The 27,990-nt window shown below is 45.2% G+C and overlaps 1 protein-coding gene and 1 long non-coding RNA gene across 3 annotated transcripts; one reads left to right on the forward strand and one right to left on the reverse strand.

Moving 5' to 3' along the window:
* The first annotated feature begins 282 nt into the window (after window positions 1-282).
* Window positions 283-8,602, forward strand: LOC118317184. 2 transcript variants are annotated; one of them, XR_004795362.2, is made up of 3 exons: window positions 283-3,432; window positions 3,706-3,805; window positions 5,877-8,602. It is a non-coding gene; the product is annotated as an uncharacterized LOC118317184 (long non-coding RNA). The 2 variants fall into 2 exon arrangements; XR_004795363.2 differs by lacking the exon at window positions 3,706-3,805.
* vwa5b1 (von Willebrand factor A domain containing 5B1) lies at window positions 6,273-27,962 on the reverse strand. Its single transcript, XM_047331177.1, has 22 exons — window positions 27,704-27,962; window positions 24,823-24,979; window positions 24,478-24,639; window positions 23,260-23,479; window positions 23,052-23,179; window positions 21,911-22,042; window positions 20,167-20,291; window positions 18,816-18,992; window positions 17,806-17,916; window positions 16,596-16,798; window positions 15,190-15,304; window positions 14,821-15,006; window positions 14,380-14,581; window positions 13,324-13,520; window positions 12,168-12,459; window positions 9,839-10,150; window positions 8,940-9,077; window positions 8,676-8,810; window positions 7,815-7,886; window positions 7,328-7,397; window positions 7,064-7,187; window positions 6,273-6,932 (listed from the first exon to the last, which is right to left on the reverse strand). The coding sequence occupies exons 2-22, from the start codon at window positions 24,959-24,961 to the stop codon at window positions 6,273-6,275; spliced, it is 3,900 nt and encodes a 1,299-aa protein (XP_047187133.1). The 5' UTR covers window positions 24,962-24,979; window positions 27,704-27,962.
* Between the last annotated feature and the right edge of the window lie 28 nt (window positions 27,963-27,990).

The raw sequence follows: 27,990 nt of genomic DNA on the forward strand, positions 1-27,990 counted from the left end.
ATCTATCGATCTAACTATCTTTCCATCTATCCATCTTTCTTTCTATCTATCATATATCATATATATATATATATATCTTTCTATCTATCTATAGATCTAACTATCTTTCCATCTATCTATCTATCTATAGATCTATCTATCTCTCGATCTATTTGTATAACAGTTGCTTTAATCTCCACCAGACTGATACTTATAATTAGGGAAAACTGACACTTATAAATGCAATGATGTTATTAATAATAATAATAATAATTATAGTAATAATAATAATAGTAATAATGATGGGTTTGGATCCTGCAGCTATCTATCTATCTATCTATCTATAGTTCTATCTATCTTTCCATCTATAGTTCTATCTATCTATCTATAGATCTATCTATCTGTCCATCTATCTATCTATGCAATTAGTTGTCATACAACAAGTGAGACAAGACACATTTACGGGTTTGGTGAGAAACACATAGGGTGGGCTGCAACACTGACAGTAAGACATAAGATGCAAAAAACATTAATAAATAAACAAGCAAACAGACAAACAAAAAAGAAAAAAACAAATGGCAAATAAAATGAGGATAAATAACAAAATAAGTATGATGGATTATGTGTTACTATATTGAGTGTGGGGCGGGTTCTAAAGTTAAAGTGTGCATAAATGGTCTGAACAGAAAGTTGTACCTATGTTTGTGTCACTTTATGAGGATGATGGAGAATCAGCTTTCAAATCTTTCAATGTTTACCAGCCTACACTCTGACTTTTAATATTCTTATTATTTTTTTTAAAAGTGTGGCTAGAATGAGGGCGGCGATGCCTCAAGTTGGCGCTCGTGAAGGACGTCACTCGCTCCGCCACTAGTCGCTCATTAGCGAATCACTCGCTCTCATTGTGCTGCAAAACATGAAAGCGGCAGCTCTGGTCCAACGCCATGGAAACCCCTTCAATTGAGCAGCGGGATCCGTCGCTGGTCCGACAGTGAGCGAACCATCAAAGACGCTCACCCTTATTATTCTCTACTTAAGAGGCCTGTGCAGGATGAGAGCCGTGCACAGGCCTAATGACGGAGGCGAGGTGTTTGCCGTGCACCGCGAACCCTCAGGACTCTCAAAACGAGTAACGTCAGGCGTGTTTTTTTCTCAAAAACCCCCCAGACAAGACACCGATCTGGAACAGCACATGGCAACACTGTGTAATCTGCTCCGTCAGCCGTGGAAACAGGAATCTTCGTATTGATGTATAATTGTAGACGCGTGTGTAAAGAATCCGGGCAAATGCTCTAATTTGAAAACAGAGTTCACTCCTCTGCCGCGCAGCAATTTGATTTCAAGTGGAAATAGACGACTCCTTGGTTTTAAACTTGTCATTATGATGTTAAAGCTGGTGCACAGTGTAATTGCGATGGAAAAACGACACCAGTCCGCGCTCATATCGATCCTCCTGTAAGTCCCGCTTTCACCACGTTATTCTCTTGGCCACCGGGGCGCAGTTTTTTCGTGGAAGTGGAACTGCGGAAGGAAGAGAACAGCGGCCTCCTGGTAGCCGCACACCCCCGGCGACGGAGATTGGCAGACGGAAAGGGCCGAAATCGACGGAAGCCACTCGACCTCGCAAGGGGCGAAAGAATCCTGTTGACGGAGGCAGGAGAGCAGGCGAAGAAGAGCGGTGTTAGCCGTCGAGGCGGGGCGTCGCTGCTGCGATTAGTCGCGGTGGCTTCTTGTTCAGAAACAAGGTCTCGACTCTTTGATTGTCTCTTAATAAATAAGATGCAGTTTGGTTTTAGTGATCTCTTTATCCAGTCAGTTTCTTCCGTTTGCTGGGGAAGATGGTTCAACTCTGCCAGGGCACCATCGCCGCTGTAACTTGAATAACCCTGGCCGCGTTATAGGCCGCTCGGAGGGCAAAGGTCATTCTTGGAAGACGTCAAGAGGTCAAGGAAAGGTGTAAAGGAGGACTCATAGGACAGCGACGGTGACAGCTTTCGCTAAACTACGTCAGCACGCGACGGCGGATGTTGTTGACGTGCGTCTGTCGTGGTGAAACTACACATTTTCCGAAAGATGAACTACAAAAAAACGCAGCCGCTCCATCAGCATGTTTCAGTTCCTTTACCACCGAGTGACATCAGATGCAAATGATTCATATGTAACAGTAACTGACATGATGACGTGCGTCTCTTCTGCATCATATTCATACTTCTCTTCTTCTTAACTATTGCTGCCGCAATGGGGGCAGTTTTTCCACGTGGCATCTTGTCACTATCTTTAATTATCAAGTATTACTTCTTCCTCTTCTACATTAAAATTCTACACTGATCAACCGTGTTCATTCTGAACCATCAGTGCTGTGATATAAAATACACTAATCTGCCACAACAGTAAAAATCAGTTACCAGTTTTAAAGTCGCGGCTGATCGTTGTATGTTCCAGTACCTAATCTGACACGATGACGAAGCCATGATAGAGCGAACGTGAGTCAATGAAAAACAAGTTCATTTGTTACATTCGTAGACAAATGATGTTGATATGTATGTCACTTCATGTTATGATCATTTTCCTTGCAACACTGCGGATGGACCACATTGGGGGAAAAAAAAACCCCACACACTAACAACGGTTTCCATAGGAACTGCTAATCATCCTCTTAACTCCTCGTCCCCAAAGTTGAGAGAACATTCATTCACTGTTCTTACAGTAAATTACCTCTGGACTATCTTTCAGCCAGACGGTGCAATTACTTATGTCGTTCCTGCGAGCTATTTGTGTGCACATTAAACTGCTGTGATATAGTGGCCTGGGTCGTGTCAGACATCAGCCCCCGTTCGGCAGCCAGAGGAGATTAAGTAGCTGCGATGTAAAAGAATAATTGCCTGCGGAATAATTGTCACTCACGATACACTGTCAATAGGCCTGTGTTTACAAAAAAAACAAAAAAAAAACCACGATGAGAGTTTTATGAATGGAGCTAAATCAGTGTAAATCCAAATGAAAACCTCATTAAAAGCTTAAATGCGTCTAACTAGGCCCTTTGCTGCACCTTCTCACTTGCATTGATCTCATCATATACTTTATTAAGCACAGGACACGAAGAGCATATACTGTGATTGAAATTGATATTTTTGCCTTATTGTCTGTAACTTTGCAACAGAATATGATTTAAGAGTTTGTGTGAGGTATTGTGGAAATTAGTAGGCATGTTTTGTTTGCTGCCTGAGCCTTGTTTTATCTCAGGAGCAAAGGTGAAGGTGGTTATTAGCGCCACGGTAATGAGATCAGCTGACATTTTTACTTTGTGAGTTTCCAGCGTGTTCCACCATCAGCTCCCTCTCTGAGAGCTGTGACATGGCTTTGTCAACCAGGCGTGTGCTGCGTCACATGGGAGGAAAAAACAACCGGCGCAGTCGATGCCACCTTGACATCGCATCAACTACCGCACCGGAGGTAATTATACAGCATGTTCTTTCACTTCTTAAAAAGCAGTAACACGATAAACATGAGAGGCGAGTTAGGTAACTACTCCTAGAAGAGAACGGTTTTTGAGCAATTCTTATGACTTTGAGGTTTTGAATTGAGTTAGGTAGCCCATTCAAAAACATATTGGTACCATCCACTCATAATTTAAAGTGTCAAAGTTGACCAGATTCTGATTTGCTGTGAAAAAATTGTGCTGTCAATTTCATTCAAATAAATGTATATTACTACAAAATTTCACAGTTACAACCCCGCGTTGAGAAAGATCAAGTTTAAGGTGGCTTCAGATACCAGTGACACGGGCCCAGATCTGCACCGAGACAGTGGGGTCATCTGGAAGAAGGTATTGGTCGAGCTGGGCATCACCTGCGTAGCATAACGGTAGAGGACGTGAGCGGATAAACACTCAAAGGGAGAGATATGTACATTAAAAAGACAAAGGGGTCCAAGCATCGATCCATGAGGTACCCCTTGTTGTTATTGATGGCACAATAAGAAGCCGAACCCTTGTTTGCAGAGTCATTTTATTTCATGCACCTGCAGAGCTGGCCAATGCATCAACAGATATAAAGACACTACAGAAGCTTTCAACAGCCTCAAACAGTCAACAATCATTTATAAAGGCACACACAGCGAATCGAAAGATACTGCACTATACAACTGACCCGGTACATAAGAAAATACGTAATGCTACAATTACAGCTGCACTTACTACTGAAATTACAGCACAAAAAATACAAGTATATGACATCTATTCTTATTTGTCTTTTTCAATTTCAGATAGCAAAATACTGCACTTCAGGCTCTTTTCATTCATTTAAACATCATAACATAAACACACGTTCATGCAGAAGTACTTATGCAACTCAGCCTGAGTAAAAAAACTAAAACTAAAACTAAATACCTGAGTAAAGCAACACCGATGGAATAAGAAAAAGAAGAAACAATACTGAAAGAGGCCTACACACATAGGCCACCAAGAAGAATCAATAAAAGATTAAGAACCAAAATGAGTACCCACTGTATATCTTAGAAAAAGAACCAGTCACTATCCACACCGACTAAACTGCAGCGAACAGATCTACATTTTCTGCCGACTTTAAAACCTTGGTTAGGCACTTGCGGTAAATGAGCTGTGACAATGACTGAACTAGCAGGGGCGGTTTCTCTCCGATTCCCAGAGCAGGGCTGTCGATCGCTGCCCATACTTGTACATTAGGTTGCACCAGATGTTTGTCAATGACTTGGGTTTTTCAGTAGAAATCACTCTTAGGTCTAATTAACACATGATTCAATTGTGTTGCATCACTGTGAGGAATCGTGAGGGTTGTCTGAGCTAGTGAAGACGTGAGTGATGTGTAACTTGGTTGCTATAGAAACCTTCTTTAGCGCCATTCATTCAAAAGCGATCAGATGTGTAGGTGCCTGTAGCATAATGAGCTGCAACATAATTTATGAAAATAACAGGTTAAAGGGACTGTTCAGTGATTTTGAAGTGGGGTCGTATGAGTTACTTACGCATAGTGAATATGTTGGAATATGGAGATGGTGATCAGCGAGTAAGTCCCACTGTTGCAGAGAGGATCAGCGAAAAACGTCTTTTTCGCCACATTTTAAAACCTTACCTAAAAAATAAATACCCGTTCAATTTTACGCTGGAGGACGTATTTTTTCACTATAATATACACAGTTTCACAATATTTTTTTCAGGTAACGTTTTTAAATGTGGCGAAAAATGCGTTTTTCTGTGGTCCCCTCTGCAACAGTGGGACTCAGACTTGCGCTTCTTCCACTTCTCCTCCAAACTCCGTTAAATGACATCGCTGATCACCATCTCCATGAGGTAACATATTAACTATGCATAAGTAACTCATACAGCCCCTCTTCAAAATCACTGAACTGTCCCTTTAAGGGGTCAAAGGATGAATTTGACTTAACCAGATGTGAGAACTAGTTTGTGTGGTGCGACCACTTTTACATTTCCGAGGCATAAATCCACTCACGTCGTAAACACTTGAACTTAGCTTGTAGCTACGCTAGTTATGAACCTGCTAACAGCTGGTGCAACCGATAAGTATACTCAGATTAAAAAATAAAAACTGTATCTAAGCTATTGTATCATAAATAATACATAACATGCCAGTGGGATACACATTCATAGATTCCCACATAAGCCACATGTGTATTTTTACCTTTTTCTTTAGCTATTTTGCATATTTTTCAGTCTCTGCTATAATCAAACTGCAAAATGGCATATATTCATAACACTGTAATGGTGACAGCCATGAGAAAAATACATTTTTTTTCCACAATACAATCAATACAGAAATGCTGTAAAGATGCTGTAAAAAGACAGTATGCGTCAATCAGCGGAGCAGTTTTCTCCAACCATTTCTTCTTCTTTTTTTTTGCAGCATTCTCCCAATAAACATCAATATGATGACAACATGAGCTTGTGGATGGTTGGTGGTCCAGCATGCTACTAATTCAACACGGACATTCTTCGCCATGAAACTCAAATCTGTGGCATTACTCTAATTAGGTCCCGTGCTAACAGGGACCCAGCTACAGTGTTTGGCACCGGCGAGGTAACAGCTTTGCACATTGTGCCTCTGCAGAGCCTGTGATATGTTTGGAGGAACAGCACACGAACAGAAGAAGAATACACATTGTTCACAACTTGCAACGGCAAAAATCGGACTCCAGAGGACACACTGCTGCATGGGGAATAGCACAGCCTCAGTTGGCATAGTATCATGTGGGATTGAGTGCTCTCGGGTGGTCGGTATTAAGTCTTGGCCTCGCAGGCCTCAGACACTGTTCGGGTTGTAACAGAGCATGTTCAGTTGCAGGTTTTCATCCCAGTGTCTGAGGATCATGAAGAGCTGGTTGGCGGCGGCCTTGACGGAGGCTAAATCTCGGCCCTCTGGGATGTCCTGCGCGCTCAACCACATGCTCGCCTTGGCCGCGACCAGTTCCCACTCTATGAAATAGCTGGCCGAGCTGTGCTCCAGCCAGGCGAGGGCCACGGCCGTGGCCCACACCATGCTCTCCGGATTCAGCATCCTCTTTAGCACGCCTCCGGGAGATGCCGTTTCCGAGCCCCCGGACCCGGAGCTCCGCCCGCTGTCCCCGTGGGAGTGTGGGGAGACCGGGGGCTCGGCGGCCGAGGGTGGACTTCCTGATGAGGCGGGAGCAGCATCCGTCCAGACGCTCCTGGGCGCATGACAAGGGCTGTGGACGCCCGCAGTTTGCTCCGCTGGTGGCTGACATGTTTCGGGCTCACACGGTGACCCGTGCCCGTCGCCGGCACTCTCAGCGCGGCGGCTGCCGGAGTGAGACAAGTGGCCCAGGCTGGTGCGGTGGCTGGTGAAGGGGGACGTCCACTTCAGCTTGTCCATGGGCACATTGATGGCGTCGCACAGAGCTGTGTCCAGGGGGAATGCGCCGCAAGCCAACTGCAACAACACCTGTGCAGAAGGAAAAAATTGTTCACGGTCTTGACAGTTTGTTCTCTTGCCTTCAAACTGACTTCCGCGATTGTGACACGTTTCGTCTCCCGGGACAAATCTACAGTCTGCTCAAATGATCTGCCACCTACCAGAGGAATGTAGTCTTTGTTCTCGTTGTCACTTTCTCCAATCGAATCGCCCGACTTGCTGTAGGTTCGACACATGAAGCCCTTGGCAGCTCGCGTCAGGAGACGAGTCCTGCTGAGGGCCAACCTTACGGAGGAGCGGGGGACACGGCCGTAAATCACCATGTGCATCTATGCAGCATTCTCTCGAAGTCAAAAGTAATTTTCTTATAGAACCGCAGCTGCAGCATAAACGTGCAAGCTGCCAGCCGGTCACCGATCACCCACCTGGCAGAAAAAAGGCTCTCCACCGATTTCTGCGATTGGTCAGAGGTCACCGACGGACTCCTCTGGGAGACTTGGGGGCAGAGAGGCAGAGTTAGACGAGACGAAGAACCATTCTCTGTCTCAACTCTCTGTTTTTCTGTTCCCGACGTGAGTCTCGCGCCATAAAGGGCTCAAACACAGCGGAGGACATACGGTATAATTCCGCCCGGCTGTGTCTCCTCTGCAGGTTGAAACACTCCTGCGTTTGTGCACTTGTGGCTTTCTCTTTAAAAGGGTCCAGGCAGCGTTTGTCGATAGAAGCCGCAAAAATTGTGTCGATTCCCCCCCCCCCCCCCCCCCCCCCTCCAGCATCATCACTTACAAGAAGAGAGAGGGACCCAAATGTCAACGGGCTCATGTTTCACATTCGGGGCAACACAACACTGTTGCGGAGGAGACGGCGAGGCGACAACCAGACAGTTCACGTCGGCTGATGTGCTGCACTTACCCTCCGCGAAGCTGCATCTCTCCCAGCCAGAGGAGGAGGGAGTGCTGCAGGGGGAGACGCCATCCTCGCCACCTGGGACAACGATGACATTTATTTCATTTTCTTCTCAGAACCTAAATGGACATTGTTTTTGATAAAACTATGAGCATATACTGATCCTCTGCATCTGCTCACTGTCCTTTTTAAAAAATAAAAAAAAAACTGGCAGTGCCAAGCACATGTTCGAGCAGTGCGCTGGGCTTTTTCGCCTCCTGTTGCTATGCCACCACTGAAAACCAATTTAAAAGCCTTTGCCCTTTTACTGAAGTTGGAGATATTTTTATAGAACAGCAGCGAACAAGCTTCTTTGACGTGGTCCAATATCACGCAGCTTCCCAGTGTTGTCTGTTTGCAACCCTTTTTTTCAAATTTCAAATGAGGACATATTTATTATTTTTTGCTGTTTTTATTCATCTGATCTTCTTTTATGGTTGTCTTTTCAATGATTGATGGTCGTGGTGCATTATGGTCTTTAAAGCCGAGTCCTTTATTCATGATTAACGTCCTACGTCTCCTGTGAAGCACTTTGAGTTGCGTCTGATTTGTTTGGAAAGTCGTTATATGAATAAAGTTTGATTCATTCATTTTATTTATAAACATAAACATAAAAATCTCCTATGCCATACTGCTTCATTCTTGGAAAAACATCCGGTCAACCTTTCTTTGTGGCTCTTATCTTATCTGTGTCGACTGTGGTACTAATAATAGTTGGAGTTCAAAAATAAATTGAAGCTCCATCTGTTGTTTAACCCTTTGGGATTGATTGATTGATTGATTGATTGACAACATGAGATAAAAATGGAAACACAAACTACAGCGTACTGTTGGGCAGCAGGGCTTCTTCAGCCTCCTGCGACATGCCGCCGGACTGCGAGCGACCCAGTCCGATGGAGTAGCCTCTGTTCTTCCTGCTCCCCGAGCGAGAGCCGGAGTGTGAGCCCTTCTTCAGACCTTCGCCTGAGGAAAAAGACAATTCAACTTTTCTAAGATCACGGCTTCTTTAGACCGAACCAGAAATCACGGCTTAGTCCACGTCCAGCTGCGAGGCAAATCGTAAAAGCGAAGGGTTAAATCCATATGACTCACCGGGGTTTATATATTCAATACACGTCGGTAAATACTCATTAGTGTCCAGGTCGATGGGAACAAACGCCGTGTACTTGCTCAGGATATTGCAGGCTTTGCTGGTGTGAATGGCGTAAAGCTGGTACTTCCTGCCCGAGCCTGTGGATTACGATAAACATAAGGAAATATTCATGATTAGGATTGCATACTTTTACAAAAAGCTGCATTACATCACGTTTGATAACACTATTCCAATGCATACATAACACATGCAAAGCATGTCCGACGACAAAGGCAGCTTCGCTTTCTTGCCAAAAATTTAAACGTGAAGATAAACACCACTGTCACTTTGGTGTCCCAGCCAGCAGCTGGGACACTTAGCATAACGAGTGGAAAAAGGGGGGAAAACCGCGTAAAAACACATTGTTGTACCAATTAAACAAACAAAATACAGAATGTCACAAAACAAAATACAGTTTGTCACATAATGAGCTTAAGAGAGTGTAGAAATATCATATAACTCTTAAAAAGAAGTTTGTAAAATGTCAACCCCTATGTCAAATAAGCACATGAGAGATCCATCATCTACCGCTTTATCCATTTAAGGGTTGCGGTGGGGGGGGGGGGGTCAATTCAGAGTCTCCAATGAACCTAACCCCATTCTGCATGTCTCTGGACTGTGGGAGGAAGCCGGAGAACCCGGAGAGAACCCACGCATACACGTAGGAGAACATGCAAACTCCACACAGAAAGGCCCTGCTTGGTTTGAACCGGGATTCGAACCCAGAACCTTCCTGCTGTGAGGGCGAAAGTGCCGACCACTACGCCACCGTGCCGCCCCAGGTGAATATACAAGTGAACATGTCAGTAGGCCGACTCCTGCTCTGTCTGTACAATCTCATCAACACTTGAGCGCGTACCGTGCTCGATCTCGTACTCCTTGTCCGCCATGTGCTCAAAGTCGTGTATGATGGAGTGTCCGGCCAGGTGGTGGAAGGTCTCGTTCCACAGCTCCTCGTGGACCTTCTCCTCGCGCTCGCGTCCGCTCAGGTACGGCGCGATGTCGAAGGCCACCTCCCACCTCATGGGTTTCCCACACAGCAGCCCGGACACCACCGCCTTGCAGTCGCCTTGGTGCTGCTGCTGCTGCTGCTGCTGGTGGGCAGCACCCGGGACCGACGCGGGCGCCTCCTGCGGCGTTTCCGCTTGACACAGCTGGTGTCCGTAGCCGTCTGAAACATCACAGGGGCAAAGGTTTTTATGGATTCCTGGATTCGGATTTTATCGATCGCACCGTACTTTTGGATCCAGCCGATCCTGCTCCCTTGCGTTCAACTGTGTTTCCAAAGACCTCTGGCTGCTATTCGTCTCCTGGAGAGATTTGAGTTTTTGTTGTTTAGTCCCTAAATATCAAAGAGAAACATTTCCTGTCCTTGATGAAACTCCTCCTGTGCTTCATCTGCCAAGTGCAGCCTCTCTTTCTCGTTTTAGATTTAGGACGTGTGTCACTTTAATCTGACTGAATAAATCCATTGTGAAGGTCCTGGCTCTTAAATTCAAACACTGGCCATTGCATGGCCTCAGTTTTCCCTTTTGTGACTTCCAAAGCAGATTCCGATTGAAAATGGTTTTCACGTCGCATCGTTTCAAAGGAATAGCTCAACATTCGGGGAATTATTCCAATCTCTCTGTGACAGTTCAGCGACAGGGATCAATACCACTCCATTAGATACGAAGCTATTCAGCCAGGCCGCCGGTCAATTTAGCGGAGCACGGAGCGCACGGAACAGTTTTGTGCATCTTATCTTCTGCATAATTATACGCAACCGTGTTTTTTTTTTAGATCAATCCCGAAGCCAACAATCTCCAAAACAAGAGACTAGATGTGTTGAATAATTGACAAGATCTGCTCATGATTCAGGGAACATTTTGATTTCCTCATCTTGAGAATCAACGACCTCTCACCTTCTCTTAATTTGGTATAAAAAAAAATTTAAATCGGTCGGTGGCAGATTTGACTAATTTTTAACGAAGCATTCAATTCACACAAATCTGTTTTTTCCCCTGATATCTCCTGATCAGGTATTTTTATCTAGAAAAACCATTGCCTTGTTTCCAGATTCGCCAAACCACAGCGTGTTCGATGATATTATTTCATGTTCTCCTCTCAGTAGAGGTTCCATATCGGCTACGCAGAACATGATATCTGTAATAAGCTCTCACTCTGACGATGTTCGGGCTGCAGGGGAGAAATTGACCTGCACCAAGTAATGACGGTCGGGAGGTTTCCCCTAATGACTCGACAGGCAGACATGTATTCTGATGTAGGGCCACGTTTCCCCTGTACCGTGCTGTCACATTCTGGTATAGTATATTATTAGTATAGTATCATATTTAAGGCTTTCACAAATACATCTCAAAGAACAAAGCACTTGTGTGCCAGGTATTAGAGGCGTCGCAACATTTATCTCCCTAATTGTGGAAGCAACCGTCTCCGACTAACCTCAAAAGATGGATCAGAGACATTTCCTGAAGTGAATCCATTAATTCATATTAAATACAAATCTCAAAGGGACAAACGAGAATGAATGCATCTGGACTCCGTGCAATACTAGTTTTCCTGAGGAACTCAGACTGCCTTTTTGATTATTACTCATGTCTCTTTGATCCTTCTTCTTTTAACTGTGTACAGTTCGAATGATGTTGTATTATTTCATAATTTTGCTTGTCATCTTTGATGCTTTGTATTCTACTTTTTATTTGTCGTTTTCTGTGAAGCACGTTTTGTGACAGCTGTTTTGAACTATGCTATAAAAATATATATTATTATAACAATGATTATAGTAATATATTTATTATCATAACCCTAACCCCAGGTGATCAGTGATAATAATAATAGTGATTATTATTATTATTACTAAGGACTAACTTACTCTTATCCTCTTGATGCGAAAGACCGAGTAGATTATTATTTTCGTCATTAAACTGTGTTTAAGTCATATTTTGTAATGCTGTGGACGACACTGGCTGTTATTTGGGCGGGGATGTGATTATATAATGAGTACATCAGATACCTAAAAGGTATTACATGAGATGATATGCAAACAAAACCATTCAAATCTAGTAAAAAAATTTTTTAACATGATTTGACATCAAACACCTTTAAAATATTGTGTTGCTTTGAGATTATATTCAGAATATATTCAGTGAATTCTGTGCCCGTTTTGACAGCGTGGCCTGTGCCCTCACCTGCGTCTCCGACGCTGCCGACAGATGGGCTGTCAGTGGAGGATCTGGATCCGTCCTCCCCAGCTGAGTTGTGAGCTGCTGGCAGAACAAACCCGCCGCCGCCGCCGCCGCCGCCGCTGCTGCTGCTGCTGCTGCTGCTGCTGGGCGGGGGGTTGTCCAGGGACTGGGGATGGGAATGAGGCTCTGCGTCGGCTTCCTGCTGCAGAGGCGACTCCTGCTGCACGAGCGGCGGCCTGTGGCAGCTGGCGGGACGTCCTCTGGAGGACGCGGCGCACAGGCTTGCCAACTGTGGCTGAAAAGCAAATGAAAGTTTTTATGATACGCTGGTCCTATCGCAGCGTTTATCTACTGATGCTTTGAAGGACTTCTTCAAATCAAATCAGGCAATAACGTTCGCTCGGACTCGAGCGTGAACTCATCGGGTTTTGGTGCTCGAAGGTTGAGGTCACTGTTATTTTATATTTTACATTATTTATATATATTAGTATGACATCATAATATTTTTGCAGAAACACGTGTTTTGCCTTTATTCAGCGTCATTGGACCGTCAGGGACCGAGTATGACTGGCTGACAGAGGCCCACAACCACAAGGCAGTAATCTAGTTTTTATTTCAAAAATATTTTAATTTATATTTCTTTAATTCGCGTAAAAAAAAAAAAAGAGTCACTATTTACTCATGGTGATGACACTTGGATCAGTCGAGCATGGCACCAGAGCACAGAATCCTCAGCTGTGTTTTCACGAAGAGAAGGTATCATTTCTTCACAGCGCGGCCAATTCTGTGTAATTATATTAGGGAAGCGACCTGAGAAATATTCAAAACTATAATTATGATTCATAGATTCTGCCCTTCATTACCGAGGGGGGCACATTAGCCAGTTCTTGGTTATTCACCAGTACAGACAAGGGTCGGGTGTCTGTTTAATTTTGTCAGCACAGTCTGACTACAAATATAATTTCTCCGCCTTCATAACCGCACCAGATACATCACGTGCATTATTATTTCTATTCCAGAAATCTCAGTACGGAAGCTTGAGATCTAAATGACCAAATTGAATCAGAGATAACTGCTGACCCAATTTAGAATCTAGACCAGATCCCATCATCTCATTAGCGGTAACGTGGTTGTCCCTCCTCAGAGCGAGGGGCCGCACCTGGTAGTCGCTCTTCCACTGCGCCTCGTGCTCGGGACTCATCTGACCGATCAGCTCCTGGACCTTGGCTCTCCTCAGGGGATTCTTGGCCACCACAGAGCTGGGGTCGCTGGGAGTGAAGACCTTCTTCGCCGGGTCGTAGTCCGTGATCTGGTTGGTGCTGTACGCCCGCCTTCTTGGTGACGCCTTGTCCAACCCTGACGTTTTGGTTTTTCAAGGATAAAAAGGAAACCGTTCAAACTATATTCCATCCATTCAACCACTGGCAATACCGCTCGCGCTCTGGGGGTCGTGGGGGGCTGAAGACAGTCCCGGCTGACATTAGGGAAAAAGGAGGAAGAGAACGTCATGATTGACAGCTGAGACTGACTCGATATCGTGGTGCCACTCCGCATTCAGACTGGCCCCATTGCATTACAGTTACTTCAAAGAAGTGCGGGGTAGGAAGCAACGGTACCCGGGATATTTTTTTGGGCTTGAAAATGTTCGTTCAATCGGAGGAAGTGGAGACGCGTCGTCCACCTTCATCCACGGCCTATGAATCCACTCAAGGAGCTGATACTTGGCAACGGAACGTGGCCTCATATATCTGCGTCTGCGTTGCACCTGCTTAAGCTGACCTGCACTGGCAGTCGTCGCGCTCCGAGCGTCATAAGCTGCTCTCAGACATGAGCTGGAGTCCGGACACTTTCCCGAACTTCTCCGGGAGGGGCTGCGTGCGAGAACGCCGATGGCCGCGAACGTCACTCGGGAGTTTTTTTTTCCCCCTGCCAGCATGTGAGAATACAGCGGGACAACAACAACCACATCAACAACAACAACAACAACAACAACAACAACAACAACAACCCGCAGCAGAATTGTCTTCATGCCCCGCCTCCTGCTGCCCCACCCGGGCGCCACCCAATAGTGTGAACGCGTCCGACTCAGACAATCAGTTCGTGTCTGAGAACAGCTTCAAAGGTTTAGGTCACACACAGACTTTGGAACTAGTGGAACACACACATTGAGACCGAACAGCGGAACAACCGGCGCATAGGCGCTGTGCGCTCGTACCCGCGCTGTCTCGCTCTGTGGTGACGGGGCTGCCGTCCGTCACGGAGTCCTGGCAGGAGTCGTACGGCGGGCCCGGCGGCGCCTCCCTGTAGGAGCCCTGGCCGTCGGCGCTCGTCCTCACCGGGTCCTCCTCTTGGGAGTGGTAGAACACGGAGCTGGCCGACTCTGTCGAGCGCATCATGCTGTACCGCCTCCTCTTATCCTGCGGAGATTTTAGAGTAGGTGGAGTGCATCGATGGCGCCCCCATTAACACGGTTGGATTAATGAGGTTCAGTTGGAACTCGTCTCTCTTTGGGTTTTTTTTTTTACTTCAAACACATTATCGGAGGCAGCAGGAAAGTGAAGTCGCAAGATCAAAGCAAAACATGAAAAGGTTCCTTGTGCAGAAATATTCACGACACACACAAATCCTTGCTTTCCAACAAGTGTCTCCCACTTACAGATTTGGGGTTGGCGTGGTAACGGGTGGTGTCGCAGACCACGCTGTAGCCAATCAGCCGGTCCCCTGGAAACAAGAAGGTGTTGCCCACCGGCGACAGCAGCACCTCTTTGGTCTCGGGGAAGAGCCATTCAATGGAAATGTCACTGAGCACCGGGGACATGGTTTTCTTCAGGGACTTTATCATCTGCGGAGGAAAAACACAGCTTCCGTCTTGACCGGCACGTGAAAATGAGCGGCATCTCTGAGATATTGTTTCCCTGATTGGTGTCAGAGGAGGACACTGCCTAATCTCTCTCTCGCTCCTCAGTGGCCCCCTCAGAATAGCTCGCTGTCGTTAGGAGCGATGGACCGAGCTGCACGCGGGTACCTTGGGTTGCGGCCTCTCCCCCTCGGCCAGGAACTCCGCCGTCCCTTTGGAGACGGTCGCCAGGCCCTGCACCAGCCTCCTGCAAGCGTTCTGCCCTATGCCGAACGTGAAACATCTGCACAGACACATTGAACATGAGTCAAATGGTTACGGCGGCCCCTGCAGTGCAAAGCACAACAGCAACTCACACAACGCGACAGCAAATCACCGTCGTGTTGTGCGAGTTGCCGTCGTGTTGCGTGAGTTGCCGTCGTGTTGCGCGAGTTGCCGTCGTGTTGTGGCGAGTTGCCGTCGTGTTGTGGCGAGTTGCCGTCGTGTTGCGTGAGTTGCTGTTGTGGTTTGCACTGCAGGGGCCACCATAAGTGGTAGCTTGTGGAAAAAATAAAGGAATTTATCGTTCACCGCGGAAAGTTGAGACATGCCTGCTGCTGTTTGGGAGACGCTTTATTTGACCATTTTCATTCCGTCCCCTCACCGAGGGATGCGAGCCGGCTGATTTCATTGCACCCGGCCGCGTCTCTTTGCACTTTTTCAGTGCGGTCGAAGAGCCGGCAGATCAAACTACGGACATGTCACTCTCGACATAGTCAAACACCCAACGTGGTTTTGTTTTGTAGAACGGAGACTCGTCCTTGCTCGATGTTGTCTGCGACCGGCTGCGCTGATTTGTGAGCATAGTGCGATAATGACCCCGGGAAGTGTTGACAAATTGGTCAAGCTCTGTGGACCTAATGCAATCATCTGAGGGTGGGGGGGGCATCCATTAAAAAGAGGGGGGTGTAACAAAAGTCAATTATTTCCAGAGTGACTCAGGAGAGGGATTCACAGCGTGGGACGTCGATGCGAGCGGCAGAGGGGGAATGATTCTGCCCGCGTGTTGCGGATCTGCGGCGCTCACTCTCAGCTGGCGGCCTCCTGATCCCGCGGTGTTTGTTTGGAGCTAACGTGGAGCCGGCACAAGCGTCGGCAGGTTCCTTGAAGTGACACGGAATGTTTGAGCCTGACACGGCGTACGCTGCGTGGTTTCCCTTTTGAAAGGATTAGGGGCTCCATGAACAAGCTGTTGCATTTAGATCCCCGACAATCCCTGGACGCGTAACTTGTGTTTTCTGTGAGCTCTGCTTTTGCTTTTTTTTAATTTTTAATTTTTTGCATATTGTGCGTAAACAAAAGAGGAAAGTAATGGCACAACATACAGTGATTTGTCCTGTGCTGTGCAGTGGTTCCCAATAGGATTACACTTAACTAATCGAATCAGTTACCCCATGTATCTACTCATGTACATGAAAAACCACCATTCAGCATCACACGAGTCACGTGAGCGTTTGTGTATTATTATTTTTAAGTCCCTTTATCCTAACGTTCAGCTCAGTGCCTGACGCGCGCGGTGACGGGTGAGTCTCGACCTGACGTAGCGCGCGTGTCTGCGGACCAGCTCGACAACTTTGCCCGTGTTGCCGACGGCGCCGTCGGTGAGCAGGAACAGCAGGCGCGGGTGTCCGCTGGACACGGGCTGCCTCAGGATCCAGTTGAGCGGCGCCAAGACGTTGGTGCCCCCCATGTCGGCTCTGACCTTCCGGACATACTCGCAGGCCACAGCCAGCGCCTCCTGGGTTCATGGCGGTGCCGAGGAGAAGAACAGAAACCCAGTTACTCCCCCGCCAAATGCTCCATACACTCATGCACACGCAGGATTACACAGATACCAGTAGACCTGCGACAGTTACTTAGATTCATAGTTTGGCAGAAACTTAATGAGCAACTGATTGCGATCACTGTGGAGTCGATATATCTTTGGATTTGGGAAGTTGTAATGAATTTATTTAAAATATTCATCAGTCGCAGCCCTTAATAACAATACCGAGAAGATTTGTGCCAAAGTCAGTATTTGATGCGTAAGACCCGAATGAACACTTTGGATGTGAATTTCTTGAACTATTTCACTTTCTATCAAAGAACTGAATATAGTTTGAATGCTTCGACTGGAGCAGTTTAATCTGGAAGTGAAACAAAGAGATGGTGTCGGTATCGATTAAACCGTTTCCTGGATAAACTTAATCTTTGTACACAATATATGTTTATTCATTCAGTTCATTCATCGTCTACCGCTTTATCCACTTGAGGGTCGCGGGGGGGCTGGAGCCAATCCAAGCTGACATTGGGCGAGACAATATATGTTTATGATTTAGTTAATTTTTTTCTTCGCTCTTGATCATCTCACAACCCCCAGAGATCCGACTCAGAAGTACTTTCACTGTACTGATTTTGGATGAAGGCATGTTCATTGGGGTTATAATAGAGTAATATTTTGTTGTATTGGTACTTTTGCCAAAAGTATTGGATCTGAATAAATTCTCCACCATTACAAGTATTGGTCAAGGCTCAAAATCGTTACTGTGGCATCTTTCATCAGAAACTCTTTCTCCCAAATCTCAAATTCTTTCAAACCATACCGCTCATCAGGGTTTGTTTTTTTTTAAATTTCAAACTTTGGAGAGCGTCTTTTCCGAGCCAACGACGACATTGCGCAACCGCTTTCAAAGCCTTGCCAAAGAGTTGCACGACTGACGACGACTAAAGCGAATGTGTCACGTGTCACGTTGTGTGCCTCTTTACCTCCTCGTAGTTCTGGCTGGTCGTGAACAGTGATTTGAAAGTGGAGCCGAAGCCTATGATGTTGAAAAGGCAGCCGGGCACCAGGCTCTTGAGAATCACCACCATGGCATCCTGAGGGAGGGAGGGAGAGAGAGAGAAAGAGAGAGAGAGAGCAGAGGCTGTTAGAACTGAAACTATTACAGGGAAGTAAAGGCAAATCTCTGCAGCTCATTAGGTGCCTAATGTCCTGTTGGAGTATTTGATCATCTCCACTGCAATACAAGGGCCGCAGGGCAGATTCCGTCAGGGAGGAGGAGAGAGTGACATTATACAGTCTCATCACATCCATCAGCCTCTCTTCTGCAGCCGTTTCTAGGAGAACAACAACCCCTATACATATTTAGATGAAGCGCACTGAGAGCGCATCGGACAGACAATCGAGAATAGAATTCTTCCTGAGGGATCCGTCGAACGATCAGCGGTGAAGCCATCAGGCTCGTTCGTCCCTGGCGTTCAGCCCCCGGCGTCTGCAGTATCCAGACACATCCAATGAAAGCCTGAGTCGCAAGTGAACATCCACATCACATCACATCACAGGGTCAGTGCACAAGCAGACCGGTGACTTGCAGACATATTAAATGTCAACCTTGAACGTAGGTTGGGAATAAACACCGACGTCTAATAGCAACTGGGGGATGTGTCTGGTGGATGGTGACGGATTTTGTCGGGTCAATGTTCTGATGAACGTGCCCTTCACACAGTTGGCTAGCCGCGTCTTTAATCAACCCAGGCTGAGTATGCGCCGTGGCTACGAGCCAAGACATAAAGCCTCCCCTGTCGCATCATACTCGCCTACCTATTTATTTTCTCTCTTTTAAAACTTTCAACAGTACAATTTGCATATAACATTTTCCAAAAAAAAACCCATCTTTAAACTTGGTGTTATCGTGTGATTTATCTATTACAATGTGTACGTGAATCAGCGTGTGCCTCGGCGCAAATCCTCGGCGCCGCGCTGAGGTCAAAGATACCTTCACGCGGTTGATGTTGACCCCGCTCATGCTGCCGCTGCGGTCGATGAGGAAGATGAATTCGCCGTGCACCTGCCTCAGGTCCGAGCTGATGGACTTGAGGTTGGGACAAAAGTTCAACATGACCACGGGGTTGTGCAGGATGTCCTTGTGGAGGCGCCTGTGAATGACGTCCACCTGCCAAAGGAGAAAGGCGTGACGGATAGGGGACTCGACCCCATGAGACAACAGGGGGACTCACTGTGGATTTGTGAAGGCTTTAATTTATCACTTAAAGAAGAGAAGGAGAGAAACGACACAAAAGAGACAAGCAATCGGGGCGACAGACGGAGCATATCAATTCTTGTAGATGTGCGGGAAATTCCAGGCAGAGTGTGGTGCGCCTTTGGAGTGTTTCCATAGAAACATGTTTTTTATGGCTAAGTGCTCTCTATCTCTCTCTCTGTCTATCGCTCTCTCTCTCTCTCTCTCTCTCGCTCTTCTGTTTAGGTCTGCTGGTCAATTAACGACCTCATCGCAGCCGAAATGTGAATGGGAGCACACAACTCTCGTAACTGGCCTTGTAAATATTGATTTCGGCGGGTTGTGATCATTTGCGTGGCACATCGGGGCAGTTTCCACATTTGTGCCTCAGTGCCTCGATCACAGCACTTTGTGTCTGAATGAGTCTTATATCAAATCCATATCTGAGAACGCTGACTGTTCAGTTTGACTTGTACTTTACAAGAATGTCATTATCCCCGAATAAAATAAATCTCCAAAAACATTTAGAAATCACAGCAAGAACAGGAACTCACAACTACAGAACTCGCCTTGGATTTATCACTTTTGTAGGTTTTCTTTAGTTCTTTAGTTTTCTTTTAGTTAGTATGGTGCATTGGAAACAGGAACTTCTAACAGCAAATTTGGCATAATTAATATTCAAATTATATGGATAAATGGAGGGTAACAAAAAAAACTGGTCCCAAATTGCTGCCTTCGGTGTAACAAAGATATGAAACAAAAATACCATTCCCATGAACTGTAAGCGATCAAAATAAAGATCATTTTCTTTATCAAACTAATTAAAATGGAGGACAGTAAAGCTGAAAATATCCATAAAGATGGATATAATATACACACATTTAATATTCACCTCCAGTTTCCAGCTCTTATCTGTATAATTAGGCAGTTTTCTGGGGTAAGGTCACATTAAACTGTAAAAATAAATAAATAGTAATTCAAGTAGTAATTTGAATGAGAAATGAAACAACATTTGTCTTTCTTGGTCCTCAGTACTCAGTCACCGCAGGTTGAACTGAACTGAGCTGCTCTAAAGCGGAAACGGCGCTGATGTCGGTGACACACTCACTTTCCTCTCGTTGCTGGAGTCCTTCTTCGTGGCCTTGATGAAGTCACTGCGGCCGTGGAGATACTCGTCGTACTCCTCCTGTGTCATGTCGCCGTTCTCGACGAGCACATGTGGCAGATGAGGCTCTGAAAGTGACACAGTTGGGCAAAAACAAAAACATTAGAACTGAATCACATTGCGGGTCGCAGATCGTGAAGCAGATGGATAAAAGGCTGAACGTGACACCAGGTAGCAGCAGAGCGCGGCGGTAATCTGTGGAGCAGAATTATCCCCATGTTGAAGTGGAAATAAAGAGATGATTTGAACGTTAAGATGCTGAATCGCAGCTGCGTCTGAAGAAAAACTAACTGGGCTCAGAGGCTTGTGGGAATAAAAATACATCTGAAAAAAATCATTGATTCAATTTTTTATTGAAATAGGCTACTATAGATTAAAAAGTCTTTAATTCAAATTCAAATCAAATATATTTTTTTAATTTGTTCATGCAGCCATACATTCATCCATCTGCTTTCTGAAGCTCGTGTTCTGCTGCGAGGTAAAGACAAAATTGTCAGTATGTTCATGCCAGTGTATGAGCATGAAACAGCTCTTTGGGTCACTGGATTCTACTTGTTTTTTTCATATATGAAACTTTTTTTTGCCTGCCCATCTTGACCAAGACTCCCTGGCAGTAGAGACGTTGCATCTCAATGGGACCTTCCAGGTTAAAATACCGGATACATAAAATAATAATATTATATGATAATAAAAAAATGTAATCTCAAATTTGACCTCCCGTGGTCCTCAATGTGATTCCTAGTCTCTTGTGAGAGCAGTAACAATAGTTGAGGGATGTTTTTTTTACTTTAACTTTAGCTAAAATGGAAAAAGCTAAAGACAAGGTTGTTCAAGGTTGTTAATACCGATCCATCTGCTGTTTTTTCATGGTCCAGGCTTTGTTTCATGATTAATTACAGATTATTGGAGATTATTAATATTGCTGCTGGAGAGTACTACCATAAAATAGATTTTAAGGTCAATAAATTCATGCCCTATAGGTAAATAACGCGTCACCTCTATTGATTTGGATACTTTGGACAGTCAGACCATGAAATAATAATAAACACAATTTTATAATAAATGTCTTTAGGAGTCTTCAATTAAATTGGACAGTGAGTTTGCAGCCAAGCCGATGATAAAATATACTTCTGCCTTTTTTTCCCCCTTTCATTTAGTTCTGCTTGTTCCCAAACACACACATGCCTGTGATGCAGCCGTGCCCTCCATCTCTCTTGTAGCATCCGTGTGCTGATGGAAACCGCAGCCCCAGTCTGACCTGAGCTGAATTAAATCCCTCAGCACTTGCTGCGGGTCTGTTTGTGAAAACAGCGCCTTTCATAAGAGCCCTGTGAAGCCGAGGCTCAATCCGACCGCTGGGAGACGACTGGCCCTCGCGAGGCCGCATAGGTCAAGGCAGCGGCGAGGCACAGGAGCACAAGATCTGACACTGTGCGCCCACACAAAGGAGTCAGACTCCACCGGTCATACATTAATAACAGGAGGACCTTTTTTTTTTTCTTCTCCTCCTCATACACAGGATGTGAGGCAGTGAATCATCTCGCCACTGATCTGATTAGAAGTTCCACAGAAAAATTGCTACAAGAGAAGCTCAGCAGAGCTTGAAATTGGGGGAAGAAGATTTTTTTTCCTCCCTTTAATTACATGATGACCGTGCTGTGGGGGAGATTCGAAGCCGTCCACCTACCGCTGGGGTAAATGAGGATGCTGACGGGACAGTCGTACGTGTATTTGTCCGCCAGGGTGATGACGACGCTGGTGGCGGAGCGGGCCAGAGGGTCGGCGTCAGCGCGGATGGCATGAGAGGGGCTCTCGACGCCTACGCAGAGCAGAGCAGAAACCACGCAGCACATCAGACCACCTGGCGGCTTCGCCCCCAGCGATAATAACTGATAACAAACCAGCAGGTGCCGCGGAAATAACCTTGAAACGGCAGATAATTGTACTGCTGTCACAAGTGCTGTCGCAGTTTGAGAAAACATGAAGAATAAACAGGGAAAATCTGTAATTATGTATAATTATGTAAAAAAAAAAAAATGCTCTGGTGCTCAAATCACCAAGTTTAGAGTAGAGGAATAGTGCAAGATGATAATAATAATAATTATAAAAAACTTTATTTATATGGCACTTTTTGAAAATATATATGAAATATTACATATATATTAAAGCTACAGTGTGTAATATTTAGAATAACTTATTCATAAAAATTTAATATATTGTCCATAACTATATGGTCATATATGTATAATCACCTGCAACAAAGAACAGATGTTTTTCCGTCAACTCTGAATGAGTTGAATATAGTTCCATGAGGTGGACCCGACCTCCGTGTGAGTCTCCATGTTTGCTACGTCTTGTTGAATACGGTTCCAGAATACGTGGCATTCGTGTTGAATTTTTAGCGCTGCCGGAAACCGGAAATTGAATCAGCGGTGTGCCACCGTAAAGTGTCCCCTGTCGGGAGCTCAGTTGGTTGCGGTTTGCAGCTTTACCGCCAGATGCCGCCAGAAAATTACGAAAATTACACACTGGGGCTTTAAAGCCTTGACAGAGGTTACACATGGGGTCTTTATGCTAAGCTATCTCCTGTACAGACACGCAAAAGAAAATGTCAAACATCGAAAAAGCCAAACCTTCCGTTACCAAAACCCACTTTAGTTCAGAATCAGCTGTTTTTCTTCACTTGGCTGTGGGATCCATCACAATTACAATGTGAGAGCACTGACCTGCAGAGCTTGATGCCAATACACACACACTCGCAAAAAATCAGTAATCCTCAGTTGCCGGGGGCGGATTTGCCCCTCAGAAAAAACGATTCGTCCTCTGACCTGCCAGGAGATAAGGAGCGCGGATCTCCAGCTGGAAGTTGAACTTGTAGTCCATGGAGTTGATGGCCTCCTCCTCCAGCATTGACGTCAGCCACTGCTGAGGAGAGCTGGGAGGTTGGTCGTGAGGCCTGAGAAGTGGCAGAGCATGACTCCATTACAAACTGAGCCATCTTAATCGAACATATGAAACAACAATGTTTTTCCTTACGGCCTGGAGAAGTTTGGGGACAGCCCCTGCTCCTCGTTGATGGTCCTTTGTACCCGAGGTGTACACGCCGGTGGCGACGACACCCGGATGCCCCCGCTGGGCAGGGTGGAGAGCTCCGAGGAGGTACTGACCAGTATGTGGACCGTCTCCATGGGAGGGATGATCCCAAGGTTAACCACCAACACCGTCCTCTCCAGATCCTCGTCCAACACTATGTGTCCTGCAACACCAGGCTAGATTGGTGAGCTAGGTCCTTCCTAATTCTAGACTAGTGTTACCACTGCTGTCTTTCAAAGGGTTAATCTACAGAGGGTATTTGCATTTCTTTGTGAAATAGGCTGCGATACCACAATGTAATTATCGAAATCACAATTCTATCTAACTCTGACATCTATTTAGACCCATAAATTCTGCGCATGTGTCACTCAAGGTCTGGCTACTGGGCAAATGCTTTTTAGACCTCACGATGAAGGCTTTTGGTTGAGGCTTACAGTAAATATTTTGCTGTCACGAGTCTAATGAAAGATGACGTTAATCACAGAAACCACTAGAGAAAGAATTCAGTCTGTGCAAGTTCCCTCCAGAACCGCAGAAGACATCACACAGCTTCACAGTGGGACTCAAAGTGTAAAATCAGTCAAGTGCCACTTCAAACCTGCACTAAAGGATTTGGGGGGGAATTGCAACAAGTGACATATTATCACACAGTATATTTTAATCCGACAAACCTGTTAGCAAACAATTTCCTATTTACACATTCAGCCGTCATGGTTCCACTTGTTAGATGAATGTCCCTTGCGATGAATAAAGTACTTATCTGATTAATCCTCCACCAGATAGAAAGATAGATAGATATACAAATATATATATATATATATATATATATATATGTATAGGTATATAGGTAGATAGATAGATAGATAGATGGATGGATGGATAGATGGATAGATAGATAAATAGATATACAAATACATATATATGTAGACAAATGTATAGATAGATAGATAGATAGATGGATAGATACAGTAGATAAATAGATATACAAATATTTATATGTATAGATAGATAGATAGATAGAGGGTGGATGGATTGTTGGATGGATAGATATATAGATAGATAGATAGATAGACTGCTGAAAGCAGTAAGTGAACGAAAACAGTAAAGTTGAGGGCCAACAAAACAAATATATCAAAAATTATAATGATGGATCAATCTCACCGCTGCCACTCTGGAGGGCTCCATTAGATGTGTTGCAGCAATCCAGATAACAGTCCTCAATTTTTGCCTTGTCTTTGATTTGCAATGTTATGATTTGACTGGATATCATCGCCTCGAACCCCACGACAATGGAATTTTCCTCCAGAGGATAAATGAAGATCCCTGAAAAGCAGCACGAGGGGAAGAAAAAACAACAAAAAAACCAAAACAGAAAATGTTGCATGAACCAGAGACGGCAAACAAGCACATTACGCATTCAGTCAATAATAATCAGTTTGACAAGAGCGTTTCAGAGCATCTGATGGGCTCGAATCGATCGACTACTACTGTAGTACACACACTCACCCTCGATGGCGTGGTCCTCGATGTTCTCATAGGTCATGGAGGCCGTCAGGGCCAGAGTGTAACCCCTGACACAGGAAGTGATGTCAGAGACACTGAGGGGCAGCGCGCTCCGGTTCTCCTTGTTAATGAGTCCAGGCATGGTGCTGGTTTTAGGAATCTGGTTTGTCGCCACGTGGGAAAAAAAGAAACATACCTTCATCAGGTAAAGGACACTTCGAGCCAAATGCAAAAGCTGTCACCAGCAGAGTGCGGAACTGAAAAATGTTAGATATCAAATCAGTTGAAAAAGACATTATAAAATAACATATTTATAATGGAAATAAATAATGACATAATTGGAAATGTTATACATTTTCAAGTTTTATTGGATATAATGCAGTGCATTATATCAGTAATTGTGCAGCAATAGCCTTGTTCATTTTTATTCAAATTTTCATTCAAATAATTTCACTTTTCATTATGACACTTTTTCTTTCGTAGGTCACTTCTTCCGACAGTCACGTTGTCGTGTTATGAAGGCTCCTGTGGCACGTTCAATCTCAAATCTTAATCTCTTATCTTTGACTGATAATTTCATACAGTTTTATTTGACCAAATGGCTCTCTCCCAATTCATTTAGATGGGAGCCTGGTCTTGTTAGGCACAAAATAACTGCCGGGGGGTGTTGCCAAGATGGATGCTGAGTGGCAAGACTTTGATGTCACCACCCTCTCACCTCTCAGCCAACACGCCCCGGTAGCTTAAAGGAGATATATTATGCTTTTTCCAGTTTTTCCCTTTCGCCTAGTGTGCTATATAGTTTTTGTGTATTTAAAAGTTCTGCAAAGTTAAAAAGCCTATGGTAAAGCGAGCTCATCTCCTTGACAGGAAACTCTTCTCCTGAAGCTCCTGAAACGCCTCGTCAGTAGTCCAGACGATACTTCCTGAATATGGCGACATCGTCATTTTACAAAGTGAAATTAAATGAATTAAGTGCATAAGGCATGTCTAGCAGCTAGTCTGACGCGCCACCAACAAAGCGAGAGAACTTCCTACATGCGCTTGAAGCGGGTGATCAATCACGACAGAGTGGAGCCAGCTGGCCAATCAGAGCAGACTTCGCAACATCGGGAGGGAGGGAGGGGCCTTAAAGAGACAGGAGCTAAAACCGGGTGTTTCAGACAGAGGCTGGAGAGAGGAGCTGCAGGGAATGGACAGTCTGAGGAAACTGATGTGTTTACTGAACATTAGAACATGTAAACCTGTTCAAATAATAACCCCAGATTAAAATTATGAACCATGAATATGAGCAGAATATGTCTCCTTTAAAAGAGGAAGCTTCGTTTTAAATTACGCCACAATGTCGGCCCCTTATTCCAGCGCTCGCACATTATACAGCACTCACTTGATTTTATAGGCACTTAGCTATTAGTTAAATATTGAACGCTTTGTGGATCGTTAACAGCAAATCTCTTTTTTTAATCACTTTTGTAAACAACAGACGCACGTTCAGTGTCTCATCACAGACCCCATAAACGACATGAAAGCTTTTCCAGTCTTCTCCGATATGATGTGGGAGAGGGTGACATTTGAGACACAGGTCACAACAATGAAACACAATCTGACGCCATGTGAGGGGAAAAAAACACATGGTTAAAATCAAAAAAATGTGTTGAAAATGCTTTGTGTGGAAAAAGAGCGTTAATACAATAGAACGATCTGTTGCCAGGGGTGCTGTGCTCCATCTCTAATGTCGTCTCCTCCGCCAGCGAGCTTTTTTGCTTATGTGCTGTCAAAGGTCTGTGTCTGCTGCATATAAACAGAGCCCCGGCACAGGCTTGATAGGAAGTGTTATGACGAAGGCAATTTCCATAGAGACGCCGCTGCCTGCTCGCCGGTGGACTGACCAGTGGGAAGTGTGTGTGCCTCGACTGTGACTGACGGAAATTGAAAAACACCAGGCGATTTAAAAAAAAAAGATCAAATAACATTCAGTTCATATTTCACAATATTCAATTTCCAACCGGTCCCCACAGACACACCTGTCACACTGACAGTCCGGCTGCCTCGGGAGTCCGTCGTGATCAATATCAAAATCCGATCAGTCTCCCTAATGGTCAAACTGGGGTTTTAGGCACCACATGGTCATTTATCTGGAGGAAAAGGTCATGCAGATGCAGTGGGAGACTATTTTGTCTCAACAGTGCCCCCTTGTGTCCTGTCCACCACATATTGTTGGGAGTCAAAACCCCCTATCACATTTGAATAAACAAAGACTTATAAAATAGGGGGGGAGGTGGGGGGGGGGAATCATGCACGACTGGACTGAAAAAATATCCCACCGCTGTCAGTGAAAAAAAAAGAAGAGAGGTGACAACGTGAGTGATGCAAACAGACACTTAGCACTGATAAACAAGACTGATTGGTGTGAAATTAAAGATGTATTACATGTGTAAAAAAAAAAAGGGGATTTGCATTCACATTCTAGATAAGATAGGGGGAAAAAACCAACCACATTTCAATGAGCTTGGCAGTTGTTGTTTTTTCATAAATCATCCTTCCCTTCACGGTCTTTCAGTTGACAGTAATTAGTGTTGAACTTGACAGTCCCACGGTGCTTCTTCACCAGGATGGATCCGTCACATGAATCCCCCTGCCTCCCTCCGGAGGTTGTGTTGTTTTTTTTGGGGGGGGGGGTTTAACTAAAGAGACCAGCAAAACCATCAACACTCAACATCAGCGGGCGCCACACTCTTCTGCTCTCATCAGTGTCAAAGAAACAGAGACGCTGTGGCAACCACCTGTTGAAGCACACAACGTCTGCACACACACACACACACACACACACACACACACACATGAATGAATACAGACGCGAATCACGGTGGATCTCCGGTCTTACCTTTCATTTGTGTCCACTGGATGTGCGGCAAGGCTCTCTCTCCCTGTCAGAAGTCCACTTATCATGGAAGAAATCCTCCTCCTCGTCCTCCTCCTCCTCCTCTCAGACCTCTCTCTCTCTGTGTCTCTTTGTGGCGTAGAGGGAATAGGAGAGCTTCCACAGGTGGCAGGGAACTACAGATGCAGCGGCCAAAGACAAAACGCAAAGACAAGGAGAGGCTGGAACCTACTGCAGCACTTTCAATCTCGGCACAGCAACATGTGGTTACCAAACTGCATTTATCCTCT

The sequence above is a fragment of the Scophthalmus maximus genome, chromosome 3, assembly GCF_022379125.1.
Source record: "Scophthalmus maximus strain ysfricsl-2021 chromosome 3, ASM2237912v1, whole genome shotgun sequence".
In the NCBI taxonomy this organism is placed as follows: Eukaryota; Metazoa; Chordata; class Actinopteri; order Pleuronectiformes; family Scophthalmidae; genus Scophthalmus; species Scophthalmus maximus.